Here is a 23,706-nt window from a genome sequence, read left to right as displayed (position 1 = left end):
TTAATTGAATATGGGTTAAACCCATAAGGGTACACGTGGGTCTGCCCCTGGCCGCATAAGGAGGGACACTCCGTCCAAAAACGCAGTTATATATATTCAAGGTGTGTCACTTTTTACGTTAAGAATTAACATTGTTAAGTGAAAATTATTTTTTTTCACGTTATTTTTGAATTACGGAAATACATGCACAATTCAAAAATGTTTTAAAAAGGAATAATCCCAATACTAGCTAGGTTCAAAATCATAACTTGTCATTAAATAAAGCACTAATACAACATACAGAAATGGAAACTTGAGAAGTTAATACAGGGTTGACAAGGAAAATTAAATGCACACACTACAAAAAACATGTTTTATCCAGAAACTAAAGCAGCAACATTATTGCAATTTACAAACCTGTTTTAATAAATTAGATTCAATCTTCTTGTTGCTTGTTAAACTCTTGCTATTTATATAGATCAAAGTAAATATGATCATATTAACTTCTGAGATTGGTCATGTCCACTTGGACTTGTTGAGGGAGAAGAGAGTATTTGATATTAAGGGTCTCAAAGATCTTCTTCAACTCAAAGATGAGCTCGGTGATCCTGTTGCTTCTATCCCCATAGTTCTGATGGTTAATGGTATGTTGAACACATAGCATCATTCCCATTGTGTGCACATTCCCTATACCTTTCACTATCACTGAGTGTTTTGGATTCCAATACTTTGGCTTGCTCTCGAGGTACCTATATATATATATATATATTTTCATCAAACACATAATCATATATATGTTGATTTGATATATAAATGAAACCCACAAAATAAAAAATAAAAAAGAAAAGAATTTGTAATGGTCCTAGATCATGGTGCTAGCTTCTCTTTGCTATCCCTACCATTGAATTGTAAGTATCAAGATAAGTTTGGAATGTTTGATTAAGTATAAACTAGTTTGTTCAGGCAGTCACAAACTTGCTACAACTAAAAATAGAATTTTTAGTTTCTCACTGACCACATCTTAACATTGGGAATTTGAATCACTCTAGTCCGGGATCAAGAAAACATATAGAGGTAGTTAACATCCGGTGACCTTAAAGGTAATTATAAGTAATTGTCATAAGAGGTAGGATTAATTAAAGAACCCTTATTTTGACACAGAACATAGATATATAAGTAAAAAATCACTAAAATTGCGCTGCAAATGTGTGGCCTAGTGGTCAATGAATTGGGTGGAGAACCATGAGGTCTCGAGCTCAAATTCTAGCGAAAGCAAAAAAAAAACTATGTGATTTCTTCTCATCTGTTTGAGCCTTGGTGAAAATAGTTACACGATATCTATGCTGGTGAGAAGTAACCGATACCCGATGAAAAAGTTGAAATAATTGAAAAGTAATTATTAATTAAAGAAAGGGGGGGAGGGGGTTGGATCGCAAGAGTACTTACAGTTGAATGGCCTTTTTGAGGGCAATGATGGTGTCCATAGAAGTGTTGGTATCAATATCAAAGGAAATGGCGTCGCACATTTCAGGGCTTCTATAGAAGTTGCTTATTGGCTTTGTGATCAACACTGCATTCGGGTAGTATATTTTCTCATTGTCATAACGGAGAAATACTGTCGTCAATATATTCATCTCTTCAACTATCATCTGCATATATACAATAGACATATTTAGAGCTTGAAAGGACCAAATCCATATGTTAGTGTTGAGTAAAATTGATATTATAAGTAAATTGTTAAATATACCTGAACTCCATCGATAACACAACGATCCCCAATGTCGAAAGGATGGACGACAAAGACGAAGATAATGGATTCGAAGATAGTCTTGCAAGTGTTTTGGAAAGCAAATCCCAGAAGGACAAGTTGGGATAGAAGGAGAGCTAGTATTTGAGTGGATAATAGCCCCATCACTAAAAGTGAAATCACAAGTATAACAAATATGACTATCCCACTTGCTAACTTGTGAAGCTGTTGAACTGCCGTCTTTGTGTCATCTAATGAGTGTGCCAAGTACTTCCTCTCATAGTATGCGCGTACCTACAGTTATCCAATTAAAAAAATTCAAGAATTTAGCAGATGTTTATGGTAAAGAAATAAATATTGTCCTAACTCAATCTCAAAAACTAGTTCATGAGAGAAGACTTTCCCAAAATCACATAAGAAGATCACTCATTCATTTATTATGGGCCCAACATTGGAAACAAGAATTGAGATGAACGATGCTCTGATACCATGTAAAGAAATGGATCTTGGGCCTAACTCAACCTCAAAAACTAGCTCATGAGGGAAGGGTTTCCCAATACCATACAAGGGATTGGCCATCCCTATGTGAGACTTTTATACTGTTTATTAGCAAGGTAAAAAAAAAAATTATAATATCACAAAAATAATTTCGTAAAGAATATAATCCTAAAATTAAAATATCGGGGTTAATAAACATGGGATTATCTCAAAAGGGGTGGGGGTGTGGGGGTCGTAGGGAATGGTTGGTGGGGGGGGGGGAGTCGGTGGGATAAGATAGACAATGATATTCTTCTTGCGTTGGAATATCCCATGAGATTATTTTATCTCACTTTCTATGTGAGATAAATTATCCCACCATTTATCCTCATACTGGATAATACTCATTACCAAACACAAGATAAAATAATCCCATGAATATTCCGGAATTATTATTCTCATCCCACCAACTGCAAACGAACAGTGATCTGTAGTAAAGTGAATAATAATTACCACCCAATTTCTGAAGGCAGACTTGGTAATCCTTCCGGTCTCAACAGCTCCTTCAAAGAGTGGGAATATGGTGTTTATCTCTACTCCATTCAAAAACCTCATTAGGTCTTCCTTCTCTATGTACCTTAACAAAATAAGACAAAAGCCAATTACCATATGTTATACAACTCATTAATTATATCATATTACATCCAATATGTATATGTACTCCATATAAGTACAAGGACGTTTATCAATATACTATATTTTGTTCAAACTTAAATAGAGTTGAGAGAGCGACCCATGCAGAGATTTTGACCCTATAATTCTATAAATTTAAATTAAATTTGTGGAATGTACTCCACTTCGTGTGCAAGAATGATGGGGACATTATTTAAATTATACCATATATTATACTAGCAGTTGTCAACTTCAACTTCTTAGTATTTGCTATTGTCACTCACTAGTCACTATCAAGGAGTACCTGACAAATTAAAATCAGTTTCTTTCAATAACTCGTTGAATTCTATTATTCATTCTCTCTCGATTTATGTGATATTATTGGTTTGGTGTGGAGTCTAATTACGTACTCAACTTGACCTTTCTATTGTGGAGTAGTATTTGTGGACAATATTAAAATATATGAATATATAGATAATTAATATATTATCCAAATTCAAATCTAAAATAAACTATTTTCTTTAATAAAAAAATTACTCAACTTAAGGAGTATAAAATAAGAAACTAGTACAAACTACAAAGGTAACATGGTATGTTTTTCAAAATTTAAATTCCTTTAGATAATAAGGAAATTTTGAAGTTTAATGTGATATTCTCTTAATTAAACTAGAAGTTATATACCAGTTATATAATACACCTGAATAAACATCTTAAACTTCGTCTAGTGGACATATTTTGAGTTAGAAAGAAGTTGGGTGAAAAATAACATTAATGAGGGCAACAATTATGCTTGGATTGTGACCATGTTCATCTCCCCGCTAATCACTATACGTTACAGAATTTTTGTTTGAAGGGAGAAAATGAAATTATCGAATCACAGGTGACTTGCTTTGGCCTTAGCTAAAAGGCGGTCCTTCCTAATAACAAAAGTTAATGGCTTTTAAATGTTGCAAAACTTACTTTAGTGATGTCCATTCAATCTTTGGTATGTTTAACAAAAATACGAAATTATTTTTAGAAACGCGGGAAGTTTGAAGGTTTTAGCTGGGCAACTAAAAATACTTACGCTCACCTAGCTATAATCTTTTATAATTGGTATAAGTGTATAGTCAATCTATAACAAGTATATATTAATCGAATAATTAGTGTATAATATATACATACTGATTATCTACATATTATACAGATTTATACTGGCTAAATTCTGTAAAGAAAATAAAAGTTAAGATTATTTACTAAATGGGCCACTTTCGGCTGTTCTGAGTATTTATGGTGTTTTGGTTCAAAAAGTATTTTTAAATAATCTGAAGAAATATAATTTTTTAAAACGTAGTATACTATAGTATGTAAAAGTTAACCTTCAATGATTGATTGATTATTGTCGTGTGTGCGCGCGACACAAAATCTCTGTAAAGGAGGAGAAGACTTACTTGGCACCTTGATTGGCCACGTTCTTGAAGATCTTTCTGGAACAATTTCTAGCCTCCATTTCACTAGTAATCTCAGTTGCAGTGTTCCCAAACTCATCCACACTCTTAGAAATTGTTGACAACCCAAAGAACCTTACATAATTAGCCAATCTCTTCACACTCCATGCTGATGACTTGCTTTGCATGCTCAGCTTCTTTAGCTTCGAAAATTTCCTCAATTCTTTCAAATTATGCCTTTCTTTGACATCAACAGGCGGACCGGAAAGTGCGTCTAGAACATAGTGATGGAACACACTTTCTTTCATACGATCAAAGTAAGTCGCAACGAAAAAGGAGGAGGCTAAAACTTTGACCAGAATAATCTTAACGGGCCAGATCGTTGCAGCAATGAGTAAGGCCAGTAAAGCTTCGCGTAATTTTGTCAGCATCTTGTTTTGTTTGTTGAGCTTCGAGTTGAACATGAAATTCAAAGACAAAAGGACAAAGCCTAACCAAACACAATTTTGGAAGCTTTTCCTAAGACCATATACGAAATACAACAACTTTTCGCGGAGCATGAAGTTTCTCTCAATAAGGAAGACTAGGAATCGAATGACCAAACTTGAAATAAGGCGACCACTGAATATGATAAGAATCAGCAGGCACCATTTCCACAAGTGAAGACCCCATAAGGGATTGTTCCTAAGAGGTGAAATTGTAAGAGCACATATTAAACAAGATGTTGTGAGTAACAAAAGCAACCATTCAAACAAAAGCCTAAAAGGGATTTTTCTCCTTTTCTTTTTGCACTCTTCTTTAATCCCACATATTCCTTCTTGATCATCTTTTCCATGTTCTTGATCATATTCATCATCACTATCTTCACCCTTTTCACACGAGGGCTTTAACGAGATCGGAACACTACTATTGAACTCAAAGACTCGAGCTTTTGGTTTTGAGAAAGTAAGGGGACGTATTGTTTGAAATTTTGAAGGATTTTGGGTAAGTTTTGTTTCTGCCATGTTGTTAGCATCATCGATACTCTTCGTGTGATCTTGTTCGTCCATGAACTGAATCACATGATCAGAGGCTGGTAATTTCTCCATTTTTTTTTTGGGAGCTACTTGGTTAAATTTCATCAACCTATCAATTGTCCTTATATAGAATGTGAATGTGTCATCAAATATCAAGGTGATCATGATGTTTGGTTGAAGATATGGAGAAGCTAATCGGCACGTGAAATCGTACATTATTTTATATAATGTTTGGTTTCATTTTTTACTTTCCAAAATAAAACACATGCTTCATTACAATGTTGGGTTTTAATTTTCTTTTCCTCATAATTAATACCCGATCCAGGATTTAATATTATGAGTTCAATCAATAAGGTTCTTAGCATTGATTTTTTTTTTTTTAATAAGTTATGGGTACATATTTAGTATTTCATACAAATTTCTTAAACTTTTACACATAAATCAGTGTACAGCGTCGAAGGTACGTGGTACGTTCAAACCCGATACCAGTACTTTGCATCCGCCTCTGCTAATACCTGCATAAGTTATTTAGCAATTTATGCAGGATAAAATATGGAATGAAAATGCGGATATATTATTAAAGATGGACCTTGGGCCTAACTCAACCCCAAAAACTAGCTTAAGTGGTGATGATCGCCCACGCCATATAAAAGCGACCATCACTTATATATCCAATGTGAGACTTTTCACACACACACTTTACCCATTCTTGATTAAGAGTGTCCCAAGTCGATCATCGAAGCATTTAACAATTTAATATTGGGCCCAACATTGAAAAATGAGAATTCAAATGGGTTCTGCTACGATACCATGTTAAAAAATGGACTTTGAGCCTAACTCGACCCAAAAAGTTAACATAGGAGGTAATCATTGCCTACATATTAGAAAAATCACCCATCCGATCCCTTATATGATCGATATGGGACTCTCCGCAGATATTGCCAATATATGAATTAAAGCTATTAAATGATCTAAATATCCGTTCATGCAGACCAATATTATATTATGTTAAGAAGATAAAAACTTATATTAAACTAATACATGCATTATTAATCTCTACATAGCGTATTACTTACTTGCCCAATCGACTCTTAAACGAAATTACGAAACTCGCCACGTATAATCAATAATGTTGTTCACGTCCAACTCCAACCAAGTGTCACATGTGGTACAAATTACAGTGGCATTGGGCCCCATATATTGCAGGCGCATTAGCTTCTCTCTTAATCCAACAGTGAAGGAAGGACGGACGGTAAGAACATTCGATATTTCGATTTTCAATCGATGGATATTTCGATTTCAATTCGGGGCAATTATTTTGCGGTATTTTTATAAATTTATTTGTAATTTAAATATTTTTTTTAAATATCTATTTTAAACATAAAAATTGAAAATATCACATAAATAGATCTTTGTTGTCTATTCAAATTGCAAAAGACTGTATTCAATCATTCAGATATTGATTTATTTAATATTATAAATGGGAGTAGTTGGACTATGTTTTCTTTCATATTAATAGGAATTCAGTTCATACAGACTATTGCAAGAAATGCGTGTCACAACTCACAAGGCAATTGGTAGTAGATGTAAACCACCCTGCATTAATTTCCTTCTGCATTATTTTGTGCGTTCTAATGTGAGCCCGACATGACTCAGGTTGCCGGGCCCTAATTTAAATTAATGAGAGTCGTGGTAGCACCCAGCCAAGATAAAACTAGTTAATTTAAGGTTACTCTTATCTTTATACAAATATTTTTAAAATGAGAAACCTTATCGAGAAGGATTAATTAAATAACGACCTAAACTTATTCAGAATTAACTTGTGGCTAACATTATAGTAGTACAATAAAATTGTGACCCGTATACCTGCAGGTGCATTGGCTTATCTCGTATCATCCTACAGTTCTAAAGGACTCATACATCTTTGCTAAGAAACCATTACAAATATCAATTAATGACATGCAGTCAGGTGAAGAGTTGAGTTTGAAAACTCAATAATGATAAGTTTGCATATTTGATAAGTACTTAATTTGGTATATAAAAAATGATACTATTTTCTTTTTATATCGACCGTGCATCGGGTGAGTATAAATAATACTAGTTCAGAATTAAAGTGTGGCTGATATTATTGTAGTACAATAACATTGGATCCGCGTATATTGCAAGTGCATTGGCTTATCTCTTCATCCTACAATAATGAAGGACGAATAGAACATACGAGACGGATATGTCAATTTCAATTCACACATAGATTTAATTTTTTATAGTTTTGAAAATTTGATTAGATTCAGGGGTGGACCGACGCGCTGAGGTGAGGCCTTCACCGCGTGCAGGTGACCCGTTTCGATATATAAATGTCAAACGCCGCATTGGAAGAGACAATGTGCTGCACTGACTTCGGTCTGACTCTCAATAATGAAAACAAGATTGATTTTGTCTAATTCCTGATTTGTTTCTTTCCATGTCCTGTCCTACGAGGTAATCATTTCTTCCTGTTTCTATTTCTATTTCTATTTCGTTACTTCTTAAGTAATTCTTTGCTTCATTTGATTTTCCACCCTTTCTATTGATAAAAATATCTTCTACAGAAAAACCAGGAATAGGAGGTAAACAAGGAATAAGTGTGCTGCATTGACTTTTACTTTGAAACATTGGGCGAATTTAGAATTTTAAGAACGGTAAGCGCACTATTACGAAGATATGAATTCCAAGATTTAAATTTAGCAGGTTTAACCTTTAGGCTTTTATCATTGAAACGAATATGATTTTATATTATAGGCTCTAATTATTATTTTTGAAATTTAGTAATCTTTACATATATATCTAATCCAGCAGAACTGGTTGATTATATATCATCCATTGCTGCTAGTTTTAAACTTTTAATATAGACATTTGATTTTGATTATGTCATTTTACGATGAAAAGGAAAATAGGGATTCAATGTGCCAGACTTGTGAATTTTGCAGTAACAAACCTAACGAAAAAAGGGAAAAAATGTATAATTCTTTAAAAAGGTAAAAGTAACAAGATGAACATGGGATTTGAACACCCGACCTCACTTATAGAGGTGCATCCAGTAACAATTACATCATATGACACTTTGAACTTGGGTGCACGCACGCGTGCACACAGATGTGTGTGTTGTTTCGAAGATATTTTTCTTGACTGAGCATTTTATTCATCTTTCAAAACAAGAGATTTACAATTATATGAGCGAGCTGAACATAACTACAAGCCCTCCTAATATATCATACTCGAAAATAGTTTGAACTATCTTCAATACAATGAGATATATATGAAGTAAATGTAATTAGTAAGAGGAACATAATCGCTATACAAATGGAGGAGTTCATCCACAAAAAATATGTCAACAGTTGCAGTAATACTTTCAGGGTGGATCAAAGACAATTTCTGCTTTCTTACTATTTGATGAGATTATAGCTGGTATCCCCCATCTATTCATAGTCATAAGACCTCTGACTTGTGTTGGTAATTGCACAAAGTTGTTGAAAAGTTGAGATTGTATGTAACTGTGATTTATCTTCTCTAAGGCATAAGCAGATGAGGAATTTTTTTGTATAGAGCGGGTCCAGTTGAGTTGCTGTAGCTAATATTTTGCCTAAGACACTGGACCCTCTTTGTTTCTTTGTATATTTGTGAGAACTTGTATTAGCTTAATTATTTACGTGCTGTTGTTGGCTGCGTACTATAACAGAGGTTGGTTTTATATATGCTCCCCCTCAGCTTTGTAATTCTGTTTTCTTGATATAAAGCTCCTGACACCATATATACGACAATAATTTTTTCTTTTCAAAAAAAAAAAAAAAAAAAAAAGAAAAAACTATGGGAGAGGAGAGTAAATGTACATGAACCTATATGCTTCCTAGGCCCTTTCCTTAGCGCATGTATTAATAAGAATTTAATTTATATAGCTTATTGCGTCAAATGCATGTCAAAAAGCACTTTGTAGAAGATGTCGACCGCCATGCCTTAATTTCCTTCTCTTTTATTTTATTTATATTTGTGAGAGTTTGTTCTTATCTTCGATTCTACATCTAGATAAAGAAAGGTATGGTAACAGATCACTAGGGTAAAGTTAATTCATGTTCCAGTGAGCTGTGAGGAGTTGGGTAAGTGGGGAATATATGGTACAAGAAGAGAAATATGGTGCAAGTTCAATGGTTAAAATCCATTGTGGACCAAATGCTTAGATAAAATTTTGGAGGTTTCTTCCATATGGTGGGTTAATCATTTAAGCCTGCAGCTTTTTACGTTAAATGGACCAACACTTGCTAGAAATAATCAAGCCATTCATTCGTGCTTTCTGACAGTCATAATTCTATATATAGTAGTTGTATGGAATCAGTTCCTCTTTTTGGTGAAACAATTTTTAATTTTTAAAAAAATCACAAAATGCAAACAAAAGAATTTTCAACCTATCCGAGGTAAGGACGTAAAGCCATCAATAGCTTTCTTTTACCAAGTATGCCCTTCCATTGAGGCTCTCTTTTCAGTAAATGGGATCAGGATGGAAGGGCTATTTTTACATTAAAATTCAATTTAAGGTGCATAGCCTCTTTGAATGATCTGTTAATCGATTACTACACCTAGGGATGAGACTAATTATTGTTCGCGAAAGATAGGTATTCACTACCAGAAAATTCGATTTACATGAGGATTTTATCTGAGAATATTTTCGGCATGTAATTCCAAATGAAATTTTCATGCGAAAATCTAAAAATTCCTAAATTTTAGAATATTTACCTGCGAATAGTATTTTTTAAGGTAACTCCACAAGTACGCCAAATTATTACTTGTGGATTTATTTGAAAAAATAATCCCCAATTATCATTTTCGTAGGTAATTCCGCAGGTAAACAACCAAAAATATAAGAAAATTAAGTATTTCCTTTGTGAACTCATAGGAAATCCTTATTTAATGGTACTTGCAGATTTACCTAGGGATTACTTCTTGGGGAATTATCTGGGAATTGTATTATCTCGGAATTTATTTAGGGATTTCGTTGGTGCGAATTTAGCTAGCTGGGGATTATTTTTCTTGAGGATTTACCTAGAGATTTTATTACCTAAGGAATTACTTGGGGATTTTGTTGCTGCGAATTATCTAGGGATTATTTCTTGGGGATTTAACTGAATTTTTTATTACCCAGGCAATTACTTGGGAATTTTTTTACTGCGAATTTAGCTGGGGATTATTTTGTGGGTTATACCTAGGGATAATATTACGTAGGGGATATTATTTGGAGATTATACTGATGTGAATTTAGCTGAGAATTATTCATTAGAGATATAAGAAATTATATATATATTTTTTTACTGGTTACAAAAGTTAGTGACTGTATATTGAATAATTTAAAATTAACCTCCAAATAACAAAAGTCAATATTTCAAACAATGATCGATATTGACTTTATCTATTTTATATTTATTGATTATTTATACATATTGTAGTTAGTTAAAATGTCGATTCCATATGAAAATCAATGATGTGAAATTTGTTCGGATTGAACTATTGGGCATATTATGTTTGGTATTAATATTTTGTTGGACACATACTTTCACTCTAATAAGGTCTTGAAAAGAAAGGTTTAAAGCAGTAATTTTGACATAATTATTAATAACATCAACATATTTAGTTAATTTATTTAGAGCAAAAATCATTTACACTTTCAACTTTACTTTAAAAATTAAATTCTCCCCTCAACTTTGAATACATTCTCCTCCTCATATGTCAATTAAATTATCTTAATGCTTATTTTAATCTTATATTATCAACTTTTGCCCTTTTCTTTTACTTTGTTAAAATCATGATCTATATATTTTAAATCTATGTAACAAATCTACAACAACAAACCAAGTGTAAGTAAATGATGTTCCATAATGAACAAATGAGCATAAAAGAAAAAATTAATTTTAATAATAATAATCAAAAGTCTAATACCTATTTAGATAAGTGAAATAACAAACACCGATAATTTAAGAACATATTTCAATGCAATGCAACAAAAAAAAAATCAATAAGAATAGAGGTAGATTTTTACAATAATTCCTAAAATATTATATTGCAAATAGATTTTAAATTATAATTTACAAAATATTCTATTAAAGACAATTAAATTCATTATCCATACAAACAATAGAGAATAAGAGAGAAGTAAAACATGAATGTACGCACGCACCCACATACATATATTTATAATGTTAATTAATGAACTTAAATAAAAATCTATAATAAATATAAAATTATCTAAACATAGGTAAAATGCATAGGTTAGAAAATAAAATATTTCATATAAAAAAAGATATTATAGATGGGGGATTGAAAATATTAAAGGTAAAATAGGCATTACATCGGATAAGGGGGGAGAATGATTATTATTAAAAAAGATGATACGTGAATTTTTAAAAGTTGGGAGATCGTTCACCCATTTATTTATTGATAACAATGTCATAAATATTTATTATTTAAAGTTAATTGTAGGTAAAATTATGTCCAATACCTACTATATCATTTTCAAACAAAAAAATTAAAGAAAATAAATAAATTTACAACTTGATTTAGCAGCGATGTCAATCCCGAGGTAATTTGTCTATTTCCGTTGACTCATAAGTTATAAACTTAAAAAAAAAAAAAAAAAAAAAAAAAGGGAATTGTACGGGGAGAGGGGGGCGGGGAATCTCATCACACCTTTTTGCTTATGAAAATATGCAAGAAATATCCTTTTTTCACGATTTTTTTCAAAAATATCTTGCGAACTTTTAAGTATTTTTTGCAAGAATATCTGTAGGTAATTTATATGAGGTATCAAAATCCCCATGTAACTTATCTAGGGATTTAAAAATTCGCAGATAATAATTACTCACAAAGATTTTTTCATCGAATTTTTTTGGTAGGAAAATTCACAGGAAATTATGTTACTTGCAAATTTTCTTATTTATTCCACAGAAAAATCCCCATATTATTCTCACTTTTCTAGTAGTGATTTCTTATGGTTATAAAATTGCTCTGATTAGAAAGCAAGTTAATAATATCATAGGTCGAACAAGCGCGTAAAATGAGAGTCTTTTCCGCACTTACTGGAGAGAAGGAAACATATCCTCAATAATAGCAAGGTCATTATCTCTTTATTAGTGCCCCATCTATTTGGTTTTGGTTTGATTGCATATTTAATAAAGCAACATGATTAGTTTGGCTTCTGTTTAGATAAAACGAAATTAAACTAAATGAAATTACAAAAATAAAAAAATTCATTGTTAGGATCTTGAAGATTTAGTACTAGGAGTAATATTTACTTTTGAAAGGAAAAGTAACATAAAATGTTTTTTGCAAGGCTTTGTTTTTTTAAAATAATTTTGATGGCATTTAGTTTGCTTAAATGTTATTCTAAATTATTTATTTGCTTCGATTAGAAAGTGAACAAGTACAATCATTTTGAAAGAAAAGTCCAAATGCCATTATATATTAGGCAGATATCATAGGAAATTCTATCGAATGTGACTTATACTTATGGTGCTCCTTAATATTTTTGGGAATTATTCCTTCTTCTGCCTGCCAAAATATGACACCTGGTACAATATCTTTCGCCATCATCCTAATAAACTCACCACGCCACTCACTGCCAAATTCACAATTTCACTCAGACGACACAGAGATATTACACTCTCACATAGCACTTTCCACAAACAATGGTGGGCACAAGTTTCCCACCTTCTAATTGCTCGATCTAAGCTCCGATCACTGTTCGATTTCCGGCTCAAAGTTCAGTGGCCGGATTTATTCTTTTCAATGAGTTGATTTCTTAGATGGTCACTCAACTAATATAACTATAATTTCAGAAAAATCACTTTCTTTATTAAAGGAAATTAGAACCAAAAAGAAGCGTGATTTTATGAGATAATAACTAATTAGTTGAGTGACATGAGAAACCAACCCTAATTTCATCCGAACAAATTGATTTATGAGCTCTGACTATTTGGATGTCCTTGGATTCTACTTGAAGAAAATTTATTGCTCTAAGGTCCATTCCTTATACATCACTATTATTTTCTCTTGATTATTTTAAAAAAAAGTATTTCTACCACACTAAGTTTGGTCACAATGACCCAAACTGTGTTAGCACGGTCATTTATGCTATATTATTGCTATCCTTCCCTCCAAATTTCATCCTAATTCGAAAGTGTCTCTCTCATCAATTCAATTTTACTTTTTTCCAATACATGGAGATTCTCAAATGAAGTCAATATCACTTTTGATCCTTCAGTTATAGGTACCGTAACTTTTGGTCTTTTGTGATTTAAAAAAGAAGGGAGAACTTACCGCGTTTGCTTTTTGAGCAAAAAATAATAAAAATTCTTTTTTTTCCTGTCAAAAAACCAGATCTCTTGTTGAGAAAATTAAGTATTTTTCCAACAATAAAATTTCTTTTAACAACAATAAAATTGATAAACTTTCTATATTAGATAGATGTAACAAAATTTTAATTATCAAAATTATTACTTTAAACACAACACACCTATTATGATGAAATAAAGAAAATTCATCTGCTTAATTTTATTGTTATCTACCGTCAGACTAATGTATAAAAAAAATCATATTTTATAAAAAATATGTTACTATTATAATTGAATTTTTTTTTTTTGGAATCAACTTTCATATTAAATTTTTCTTTTATAATAGCATTCTACTTATAACTTACTATTGTGGTAAACTTTTTCGTAAAATTACCTCGATCACTATAAAGAATCAAAAAGTATCCGAACAAGTAATGTCATTATAAAGAGGTTTGAGTGTATTTTGTTTAAATTTAAATTATATCAAACAAAATGACAAAAATTTATGTGTACACAATTATAAAACTTAAAAATATATCTCTTGGAACTGTCGCCCGCTTGATGTGTATCTATTACCTCTACACAGACCTAGGATCTAGCTGAGCCCAAATGAGTTGAGTTTAATCGAGCTTCTTAGAACTAGAGAAATTAAAATGTTCTCAAAAACCATTGTGTTAAGCTCACATGTGCTTTGACATTTGACGGGCCAAATTTGAAGCAACAACCCAACCTGTCACTACGTGGGCTGCGGGCCTGGCCGGGCCAGCCCACCTTTTTAAAAAAAATATTTTTCATAATTCTTTTAGTAAAATAACAATCATAAGAAATAAAATTGATGTCAATGAATTCAAATTAAAATCTACAATAATATAATATAAAATTAATAATTATTAAATTATAGGTCAAACACATAAATACAAAAATAAAATATTATATATAATATAGAAATGTATTACATGGATGAGAATTGAAAGAGAGTAAAATACACATTGCAAAGGATCAGGGGCTGCTCAACCATATCGGGGCCTTAACTTTAAAAAAAGATTATATATATTTTCTTATTTGAAATTTATTTTTCTAGCTTTTTGAGACACAAAATTACTAGTAATTTTTATAATCAATATTTTCTAATAATTCTTTTCCAATTGAATTCATGTTGGAGTAGAGGTATAGTAAAGTGTATAATTGACATGTAAAGACTTTTCATCTTCATCTGTGTGAAAAAATGGATCATATTTAGTTGCTTAATGTATTTTGGGAATAGGGATAAGTCACTGTATTTATTAGTGTGTTTTGGAGAGAAACATTGCAAAATCATATTAAGGGTTATGATAGTCTTTTCACTAAGTCGGCCACAATTGGAGCAAATTTGTGTGGCCATTTAGCAGCGTTCAATTATTTATATGCATAATTACAAAATATCATGTATTATTTTCAGGTGAAATGTCTCGAAAGAAATCAAATATAATTGGAGACCGTTCGAGGAGAAGGCCCGAGATGTTGGGTAATGCATAGATAGAACAATTTAGCAATTTTATTTTATTTATTATAAATTTCGGCTGGAAATGAATAGTTTTTCTTATACCTGTGCATGCTTGTAATATTTAGTATTAAACTGTGTTTTTCGGTGAAATCAGGTTTAACCAAAAAATCAGTTAGAGATTTGTTTTTCTAGGGCTTAAAGACAAGTGAGTCGTATCCAAAACCAAGAACTCTTCGTGCGAGCCTGGTCCCGAGTAACTTGGATCGGCAAGACCTAACTTCTGATATTTTTTATTGAAGTTTTGGCCTTGACAAGGCCAAACTTCTAAAAAATTCGTATGAGGTCAGGGTGGCTAAACTTCAGACACTATCGCATAAAGTTTAGGCGAACAAAAATTTTCCCAAAATCAACAACTTGTTCTTCAAATTTCAAAAATCAAACACGCAATTCAACACCCGAATCTACCTCAAATTTGAAACATAAGTTCCATATATAATAAGGAACGAACCCCACTCATCAATTTTCAAAAACAACAAATATAACAAACTCATTTTGCAACAATGGTGATTTGCCATTGTTTTCAAGATTTTCAACCATCATGAACTTATTATTTCATATAAAATGAAACAAACCCAATTCAAATCCGAGATCAATTGTTAGAAAATATCTGGTAATCTCAAATCCTAGATAAGAGAAGAAGTAGAATAAGAAGAAGCGGAGGAAGAAGCAAAACAAGTCTAGTGTTTGCAATCATCAAAGCGTATTAGCCGTTAATCTAGTGTTTGCCGTTAATCTAGTGTTTGCAATCATCAAAGCCTATTAGCCGTTAATCTAGTGTTTGCAATCATAAAGCATACAATAAAGCATGAAACATTTAGACAACACAATGTTTAATGGAAACAAGAATTTATATTAATAACTCATTAGCAACACTTCGAATTTGTAATCCTAGAAAATGAGTACAGCTAAACATACTAAAAGAAAAAATAAACAAAAGAAATGTAAAACTAGTCATAAATATAATGCTAAAAGAGGAAGGAAAATCTCGCAAAACCAATGTGAAGTCACCAAGAACCCTGAGAAGAAATCTCAAAAGTTTCTTAGTACTCTCTACGACAAAAATTCCCTAATTAATATAACATTATTCTATTTATACTTTTGGGCTTAATTAAGACGTGTACAACGACTCAATCACGATTTTTGGATCGTTTTTAGTGATTGTATTTTGCTAAAAGCAAAATGTCTTCTTCCCTCTAAACATCAAATTCGCGAAAGGCATCCAAAATTGCTATTAGCGATTCAGAATCGCTATTTCTGTTAGTCACGATTCAGCCTTGTCAATGGCGACCCAGATTTGCTACTAGTGATTCAGGCTCTGTCAATGAAAATTCTAATCTTCTGAGAGTGGTCACTTGGCCAACTTTTTTGCTTTTTGTTGCACCATTCCACTTTTAGCGATTACAAATCTTCATTCGTTGATGGAACTTCTCAATTAACGTCCAAAGTTGTGTAATTGTTGCTCTTTTATTTATTTTCTTCATTTCTTTCTATCTTCTTAACTCTACAACAGCTGCAGCCTAAAATCATGCAACTTATATAAGAATCTAGTCATATTCATCACTTAAAGACAACAAAAGCTCACGTAAAGATGTGAATAAGTTGGTAAAATCCCAGCTTATCAACCATGCTTCTCATCTTGATGATATCGGCAATAATGTAATATTCGTGAATAGATTTGTTTTATACTATTTACCAGGCTAGCCTATCATAATCCTCCATTGTCTAGACTTAGGACAGACAATACGAGCAAACAACGCTAGCATAATTAAAGTAAAGGAGAATGAAATTAATGCATGGTGGAGACTTGAGAAGTTAATAAAGGGTTGACAAGGAAAATTAAATGCACACACCATAAATAGCATGTTTTATCCATAAACTACAGCAACATTATTGCAATTTATAGACCTGTCTTAATTAATTAGCTGCAATTATCTTGTTGCTTGTCATATACATATCAAATAAAATATGATCAAAGAAAGCAATGGAATATTTTATTTTATTTTAAATTAAGCAAATTCACCTAAAGCTAAGGCTCGGAGGTGATGGGGGTTTGGCTTGACCCCTACCTTGTTTATTGATTAGTAAAAATTACATAAATGGAGGGGGATGTGAGCCTAACCTCCACAACACACAAGGTGAACAAACTCACCTATAATAAAACCAAAGACAACTCTATAGTGCCACCATTGTGTCTCAAAGAAGTATGACTAAAACAGAGACACTTAAGCATGAAAGTGTTCCTACACATAATATAGTGGTGCTCTACAAAAAGCTGGGAGAGTTATAAGAGCAAAGTGTTCTTCTACTATATGCATAACAAAAAAATATCTCCCATGGATAGTGATGAAAGAACTGAATTTAACTGACAAAAAAATTGAATTTGTCATAACTAATCCTCAAACTTGTAACTTCTATCTGTCAAGGTGAAGATCCTTTGGAGGCCTGCGATAAGTTCTTACATTGCCTGATAACCTTCTTTAGGAATAATAGCCAACTTTGCTAGACCATCAGCAACCTGATTAGCTTCCCTGTAGCAATGAACTACCTCAATGTTTTACCTCTTGAATGACATATTAATTTCTGAGATTGGTCATGTCCACTTGGAGTCGTTGAGGGAGAAGAGAGTATTTGATATTAAGGGTCTCAAAGATCTTCTTCAACTCAAGGATGAGCTCAGTGATCCTGTTGCTTCTATCCCCATAGTTCTGATGGTTAATGGTATGTTGAACACATAGCATCATTTCCATTGTGTGCACATTACCTATTCCTTTCACTATCACTGAGTGTTTTGGATTCCAATACTTTGGCTTGCTCTCGAGGTACCTATATATTTATTTTCCATCAAACACATAATCATATATATGTTGATTTGAGTTGAATAAATAAACCTCAAATTCACAAAACAAGAAAAGAAAAAGACAAGGTTGCTATACCATCCACTGAACTGTCAATATTAAGACAAGGTCGGAATGGTGGCTGGCGTAGACTACTATGTCAGGCAATCACAATTTGGTGAAGTTAAAATCAAAACTTAGCTTCTTACTCACCACATTCAATCATTTAAAATCACTGTGGTCCGGATCAAGAAAACAGAAAGAGGTTAAATTCTGCACACTAATAGAATAATTTTTTTATATTATCAAGTTACCTAAAAGATAGTTATAGATAACTGTTATGAAAAGCAGGACTAATAGCCTGAGAAATAAGACAAGTTCAGAGGTGTGTGTGGGTTTAGCTGAACCAAGTATTTTGACACAAAACATAGATATATGGGTTAAGAAAACCACGGAAATGCATTCAAGGTATGGTAAATGAAGTGGGTAAAGAACCACGAGGTCTAATGTTCAAATTCTAATGGAGGCAAAACACTAGGTGATTCAATTTCTTTCCATCTGCTCAAGCCTTGATAGCCAGTGTTACCCAACACCAGGAATAATTAAGGTGCGCACAAGTTGACCCGTACAGTCCACAAAAGTTTAATTGAAAAGAAATTATTAATTAAAGGAAGGGGGTGGGTGAAAGTGACAAGAGTTCTTACAATTGAATGGCCTTTTTGAGGGCTATGATGGTGTCCATAGAAGTGTTCGTATCAATATCAAAGGAAATGGCGTCACATTTCTGAATGGCTTATAGAGTTGCTTATTGGCTTTGTGATCAACACTGCATTGGGGTAGTATATTTTCTCATTATCGTAACGGAGAAATACTGTCGTCAATATATTCATCTCTTCAACTACCATCTGCATTTATACAATAGACATATTTAGAGCTTGTGTAGGTTAGCTTATTGTAATTAAATAATTGATAAACATTAAATGTTGACAAATAAAATAGAATAAGAAGGATTATTTGCTACATCAGGTTAACATTAATAAATACCTGAACTCCATCGACAACACAACGATCACCAATGTCAAAAGGATGGACGACAAACACGAAGATGATGGATTCGAAGATAGTCTTGCAAGTGTTTTGGAAAGCAAATCCCAAAAGGACAAGTTGGGATAGGAGGAGGAGCAAGTATTTGTGTGGACAAGAGTCCCATCACTAAGAGTGAAATCACAAGTAATATGAAACTCACTACCCCACTTGTGAAGTTGTTGCTGCACCGCTCACTTTGTATCATTCAATGAGTGTACCAAGTACTTCCTCTCGTAGTATGCTCGTACCTACATGCACTTAATAATTAATCGATACCCATTAAAACTTTCATGAATTTAACTTTCAGAAATTTTACACTATGCATGGCTGACTTTCGAATGAAGAAAAATATTTATTTTTTTTAAAATAAGTAATTTCTTATTTATTATTAATATTTAATAAGTAAACATAAAATATTTTCCCAGGAAGAAGTGGAGGGGGTGAGGGGTAAAGGTGAGTTAGGGATGAGGGGTAGGGATTGGCTGAGCAGTTGGCGACGGGGGAGTAAGGGGGTTTGCATGCTGGTGGTGGGGATGAGGGTGAGAGGCAAGAGGTGGGGATTGGAGGTTGGGTATGGCTGTGTGGGAAGGTGGGGATGGGGACAACATATGGCTTTTTGGGGTAGGGGGAAAGACAATAAGCATGCAAATGACACATGGAACTTGTTTTCTCTAGTTCTATCAGGGAAGTCATTTTCCTAATTTTTAGAAAACTTGTTTTCAAACAATCATTTTAGCCAACCTAACATGGAATATTGAAAAATGTGTTTGTCTATACCAAACATGTCTTATTAACATGTCATAGTAGATAACGCGCCTTATTTTGTAGGTTACTAATCTCATTTTTTACTTGCTTCTAAATCATTTAGGTGATTGTTTGATCCTTTATTATGTCAGTATAAAAACAAAAGTTAAGGGTGTCGAGTAGTGGGTCAGGCTGCCCGAGAACGGCCGGTAAACCCGCCCACCACCGGCCGGCCCAGACCCACTAAGAGGTGTAAGGGGTTGGCTGGTAGGATTTACTAGGGGATCCCAGGCGGGACAAGGTGGACGAGCCAACTCCGGCCCACCGCACGATGCCGGGTGATGGCCTGTCGGGCACCTTGTTGCCCGCCACTTCAAATAAAAAAAAAAAAAAAAAAGATAAGTACTACATTTATTACTAATAATAAGTATTTTAAAAACATTATATCCCAATAAATTAGGAGTCTCTTTTTACGGAGCACTTTAGTTTTCTTTAAAATTGTATTTTAAAGCTAGACAATCTTGTTTTCTCAACAAATATACCTTTGATACATTTTCAGTATATAGTATATATTAGATTGTGATAGTACTTATCTCAACAAATATACCTCGATAAATCATTCAGCTTCAATTTCATGCCTTTTTCACAAGTGTCTACGCAACACACTGGTACCCCCCGCCCCCCCCCCCAATAGGCTAAAGGCACACCCGACGCTCACGGGACTTGTGGAGATATATGTCACCACAATGTTGACATTTAACATGCTCTCATTTACTCGCTCAAAATGCATCCACACCGAACTTGAAGTTGATCTTCGAACTCGAGGAAAAAGGTGGAGGTGAAGTAATGTACACTAGTTGAATAACAAATTTAGAAAAAGAGAGATTGTAGAAAAAAATTGTGTGAAAATGAAGAAGAATGGAGGGGTATTTATAGTTTGAAAATATGACCAAAGTGAAGTTATTCATAAATTTAGGTTCAAATAAAATTAGCAACGACTAGTTTTTCAAATTTACAACTACTAGCTTTTTGAATTTGACGACGACTAAACTTTTTATTAATTTAGCAATTTTATCATTAGATGTAAATGTTAATTTTATTATTATTAGTAAATGTAAATGTCTATTTTTGTATTAGAACTTTAAAAAAAAAAAAACGGCCCACTAACTATAACCCTACCCCTTATTGCCCGAGTGTAAAGCCCCTATCACAAGGGTGGTGGGCGAGCACCCTTTTTCCTCTCCAAGCCAGGCCCCCTAACTTACGGCCCGGCCCAGCCCCTTGTGGCCCACGTTTAAATGGCCCGACCCTGCCCACTTGACACCCTTAACAAAAGTTAAATCAAAGATTATAGGAAGGCAATAATTGATGTTAATATTTAAGAAGAGAAAGACACAATAGTCTTAGTATGGTGTATTATAATACTTACCACCCAATTTCTGAAGGCAGACTTCGTGATCCGTCCAGTTTCAACAGCTCCTTCAAAGAGTGAGAATATGGTGTTTATCTCTACTCTATTCAGGAACCTCATTAGGTCTTCCTCCTCGATGTACCTTCAGTACACAAAAAGACAATATTAACCATATGCTACAAACTCATTAATCTCATTTAATAGACATATTTCGAGTTAGATTGTAGTTGGGCAAAAATTAACATGAATGAGGACAATTATGCTTGAATTGTGACCACTATATTTTACAGAATTTTTGTTTGAATGGAGAAAAATGTAATTATCGAATCACATGTGACTTGCTTTGGTCTTCACTAGAGTGGTCCTTCCTACCAAAAAAATTGATGGCTTTCAAGATGGCCAGGCATGTTGAAACATATTCTACACGCCAACCAAGTAAACATCAAGACCCAAATTAGTGATTCCATTAAAACTTTAGTGTTTGATACGGAAAATATTTTTTCGAAAGACGAGAAGTTGAAGGTTTTAGCTAGGCGACTCACCTCGCCATAATCCTTTATAGTTGGTATATGTGTGTCCATAATGTATAATAAGTATACAAAATTTGCATAACAAGTGTATACTATATACAACCGGTTATACACATATTATGCAGAGTGATTTTACTGATTATATTGTTTAGGAAAAATAAATATAAAGGTTATATATTTATAGTGTTTTGGTTCAAAAATATTTTTTTAATGATGGTGAAAAAAAATTATACGTTAATTCACAAAAGTTAAACTCTAATGATTGATTGATTGTTGTCGTGTGTGTTTGGGACACAAAATCTCCGTAAATTAAGGAGTAGAAGACTTACTTGGCACCATGATTGGCCACGTTCTTAAAGATCTTTCTGGAACAATTTCTAGCCTCCATTTCACTAGTAATCTCAGTTTCAGTGTTCCCAAACTCATCCACACTCTTAGAAATTGTTGACAACCCAAAGAACCTTACATAATTAGCCAATCTCTTCACACTCCATGCAGATGACTTGCTTTGCGTACTCAGCTTCTTTAGCTTGGACAATTTCCTCAATTCTTTCAATTTATGCCTTTCTTTGACATCAACCGGCGGACCGGAAAGTGCGTCTAGAACATAGTGATGGAAAACACTTTCCTTCATACGATCAAAGTAAGTAGCAACGAAAAAAGACGAAGCTAAAACTTTGACCAGAATGATCTTAACAGGCCAGATCGTTGCAGCAATGAGTAAGGCCAGTAAAGCTTCGCGTAATTTTGTCAGCATCTTGTTTTGTTTGTTGAGCTTCGAGTTGAACATGAAATTCAAAGACAAAAGGATAAAACCTAACCAAACACAATTTTGGAAGCTTTTCCTAAGACCATATACGAAATACAACAACTTTTCGCGGAGCATGAAGTTTCTCTCAATAAGGAAGACTAGGAATCGAATGACCAAACTTGAAATAAGGCGACCACTGAATATGATAAGAATCAGCAGGCACCATTTCCACAAGTGAAGACCCCATAAGGGATTGTTCCTAAGAGGTGAAATTGTAAGAGCACATATTAAACAAGATGTTGTGAGTAACAAAAGCAACCATTCAAACAAAAGCCTAAAAGGGATTTTTCTCCTTTTCTTTTTGCACTCTTCTTTAATCCCACATATTCCTTCTTGATCATCTTTTCCATGTTCTTGATCATATTCATCATCACTATCTTCACCCTTTTCACACGAGGGCTTTAACAACTCATCAGATTCGTCGTCTGAATTGAAAGTGTTTTGGAAGATCGGAACAGTACTATTAAACTCAAAGACTCGAGCTTTTGGTTTTGAGAAAGTGAAGCGACGAATTGTTTGAAATTTTGAAGGATTTTGGGCAGCATCGTCGGTACTCTTCCTGTGATCTTGTTCATCCATGAACTGAATTGCATGATCAGAGGCTGGTAACTTCTCCATTTTTTTTTGGAGCTACTTCACTTAGTTTTTTTTTTTTTTTCCTTCCTTTTATTGGAGCTACTTCACTTGGTTTAATTTCATCATCCTATCGATCGTCCTTATATAGAGTGTGAATGTGTCATCAAACATTAAGGTGATGTTTGGTTGAAGAAATATCATGGAGAAGCTAATCTCCACGTGAAATCGTACATTATTTTCATGCCATGTTTGGCTTCATTGTTACTTCCAAAAATAAAAAACATGATTCAATATTACGATGTTGGGTTAAAATTTTCTTTTCTCCATATATAATATATACATGCATAAGTTATGTGGAAATCTATATATTATTTCATGCAAGATAGAATGTGGAATAAGAATAAAACAATTAAATAACCAAAATAACCCGTCATGTAGACCAATATTATATTTGTTAAACTTATTTTAAACATATACATTAGGGCTGTTCACAGTTTTGGTT

The 23,706-nt window shown here is 33.2% G+C and overlaps 1 protein-coding gene, 1 long non-coding RNA gene and 1 pseudogene across 2 annotated transcripts; 1 reads left to right on the top strand and 2 right to left on the bottom strand.

The window, feature by feature from the left end:
* Window positions 1–230: 230 nt before the first annotated feature.
* On the bottom strand, window positions 231–5,429 carry LOC132030076 (mechanosensitive ion channel protein 10-like). The gene is made up of 5 exons (XM_059419550.1): window positions 4,306–5,429; window positions 2,717–2,840; window positions 1,727–2,020; window positions 1,426–1,628; window positions 231–728 (listed from the first exon to the last, which is right to left on the bottom strand). Exons 1-5 carry the CDS (start codon window positions 5,421–5,423, stop codon window positions 479–481), a joined length of 1,989 nt encoding a protein of 662 aa, XP_059275533.1. The 5' UTR covers window positions 5,424–5,429; the 3' UTR covers window positions 231–478.
* A 2,099-nt stretch (window positions 5,430–7,528) lies between these two features.
* On the top strand, window positions 7,529–9,047 carry LOC132069353 (uncharacterized). The gene is made up of 2 exons (XR_009417761.1): window positions 7,529–7,796; window positions 7,907–9,047. It is a non-coding gene; the product is annotated as an uncharacterized LOC132069353 (long non-coding RNA).
* Window positions 9,048–17,247: 8,200 nt separating this feature from the next.
* Window positions 17,248–23,343, bottom strand: LOC132030079 (mechanosensitive ion channel protein 10-like; annotated as a pseudogene).
* Window positions 23,344–23,706: the final 363 nt, after the last annotated feature.

Source organism: Lycium ferocissimum, chromosome 9 (genome assembly GCF_029784015.1).
Source record: "Lycium ferocissimum isolate CSIRO_LF1 chromosome 9, AGI_CSIRO_Lferr_CH_V1, whole genome shotgun sequence".
NCBI lineage: Eukaryota > Viridiplantae > Streptophyta > Magnoliopsida > Solanales > Solanaceae > Lycium > Lycium ferocissimum.
This window is presented reverse-complemented; position numbering and strand designations above follow the sequence as displayed.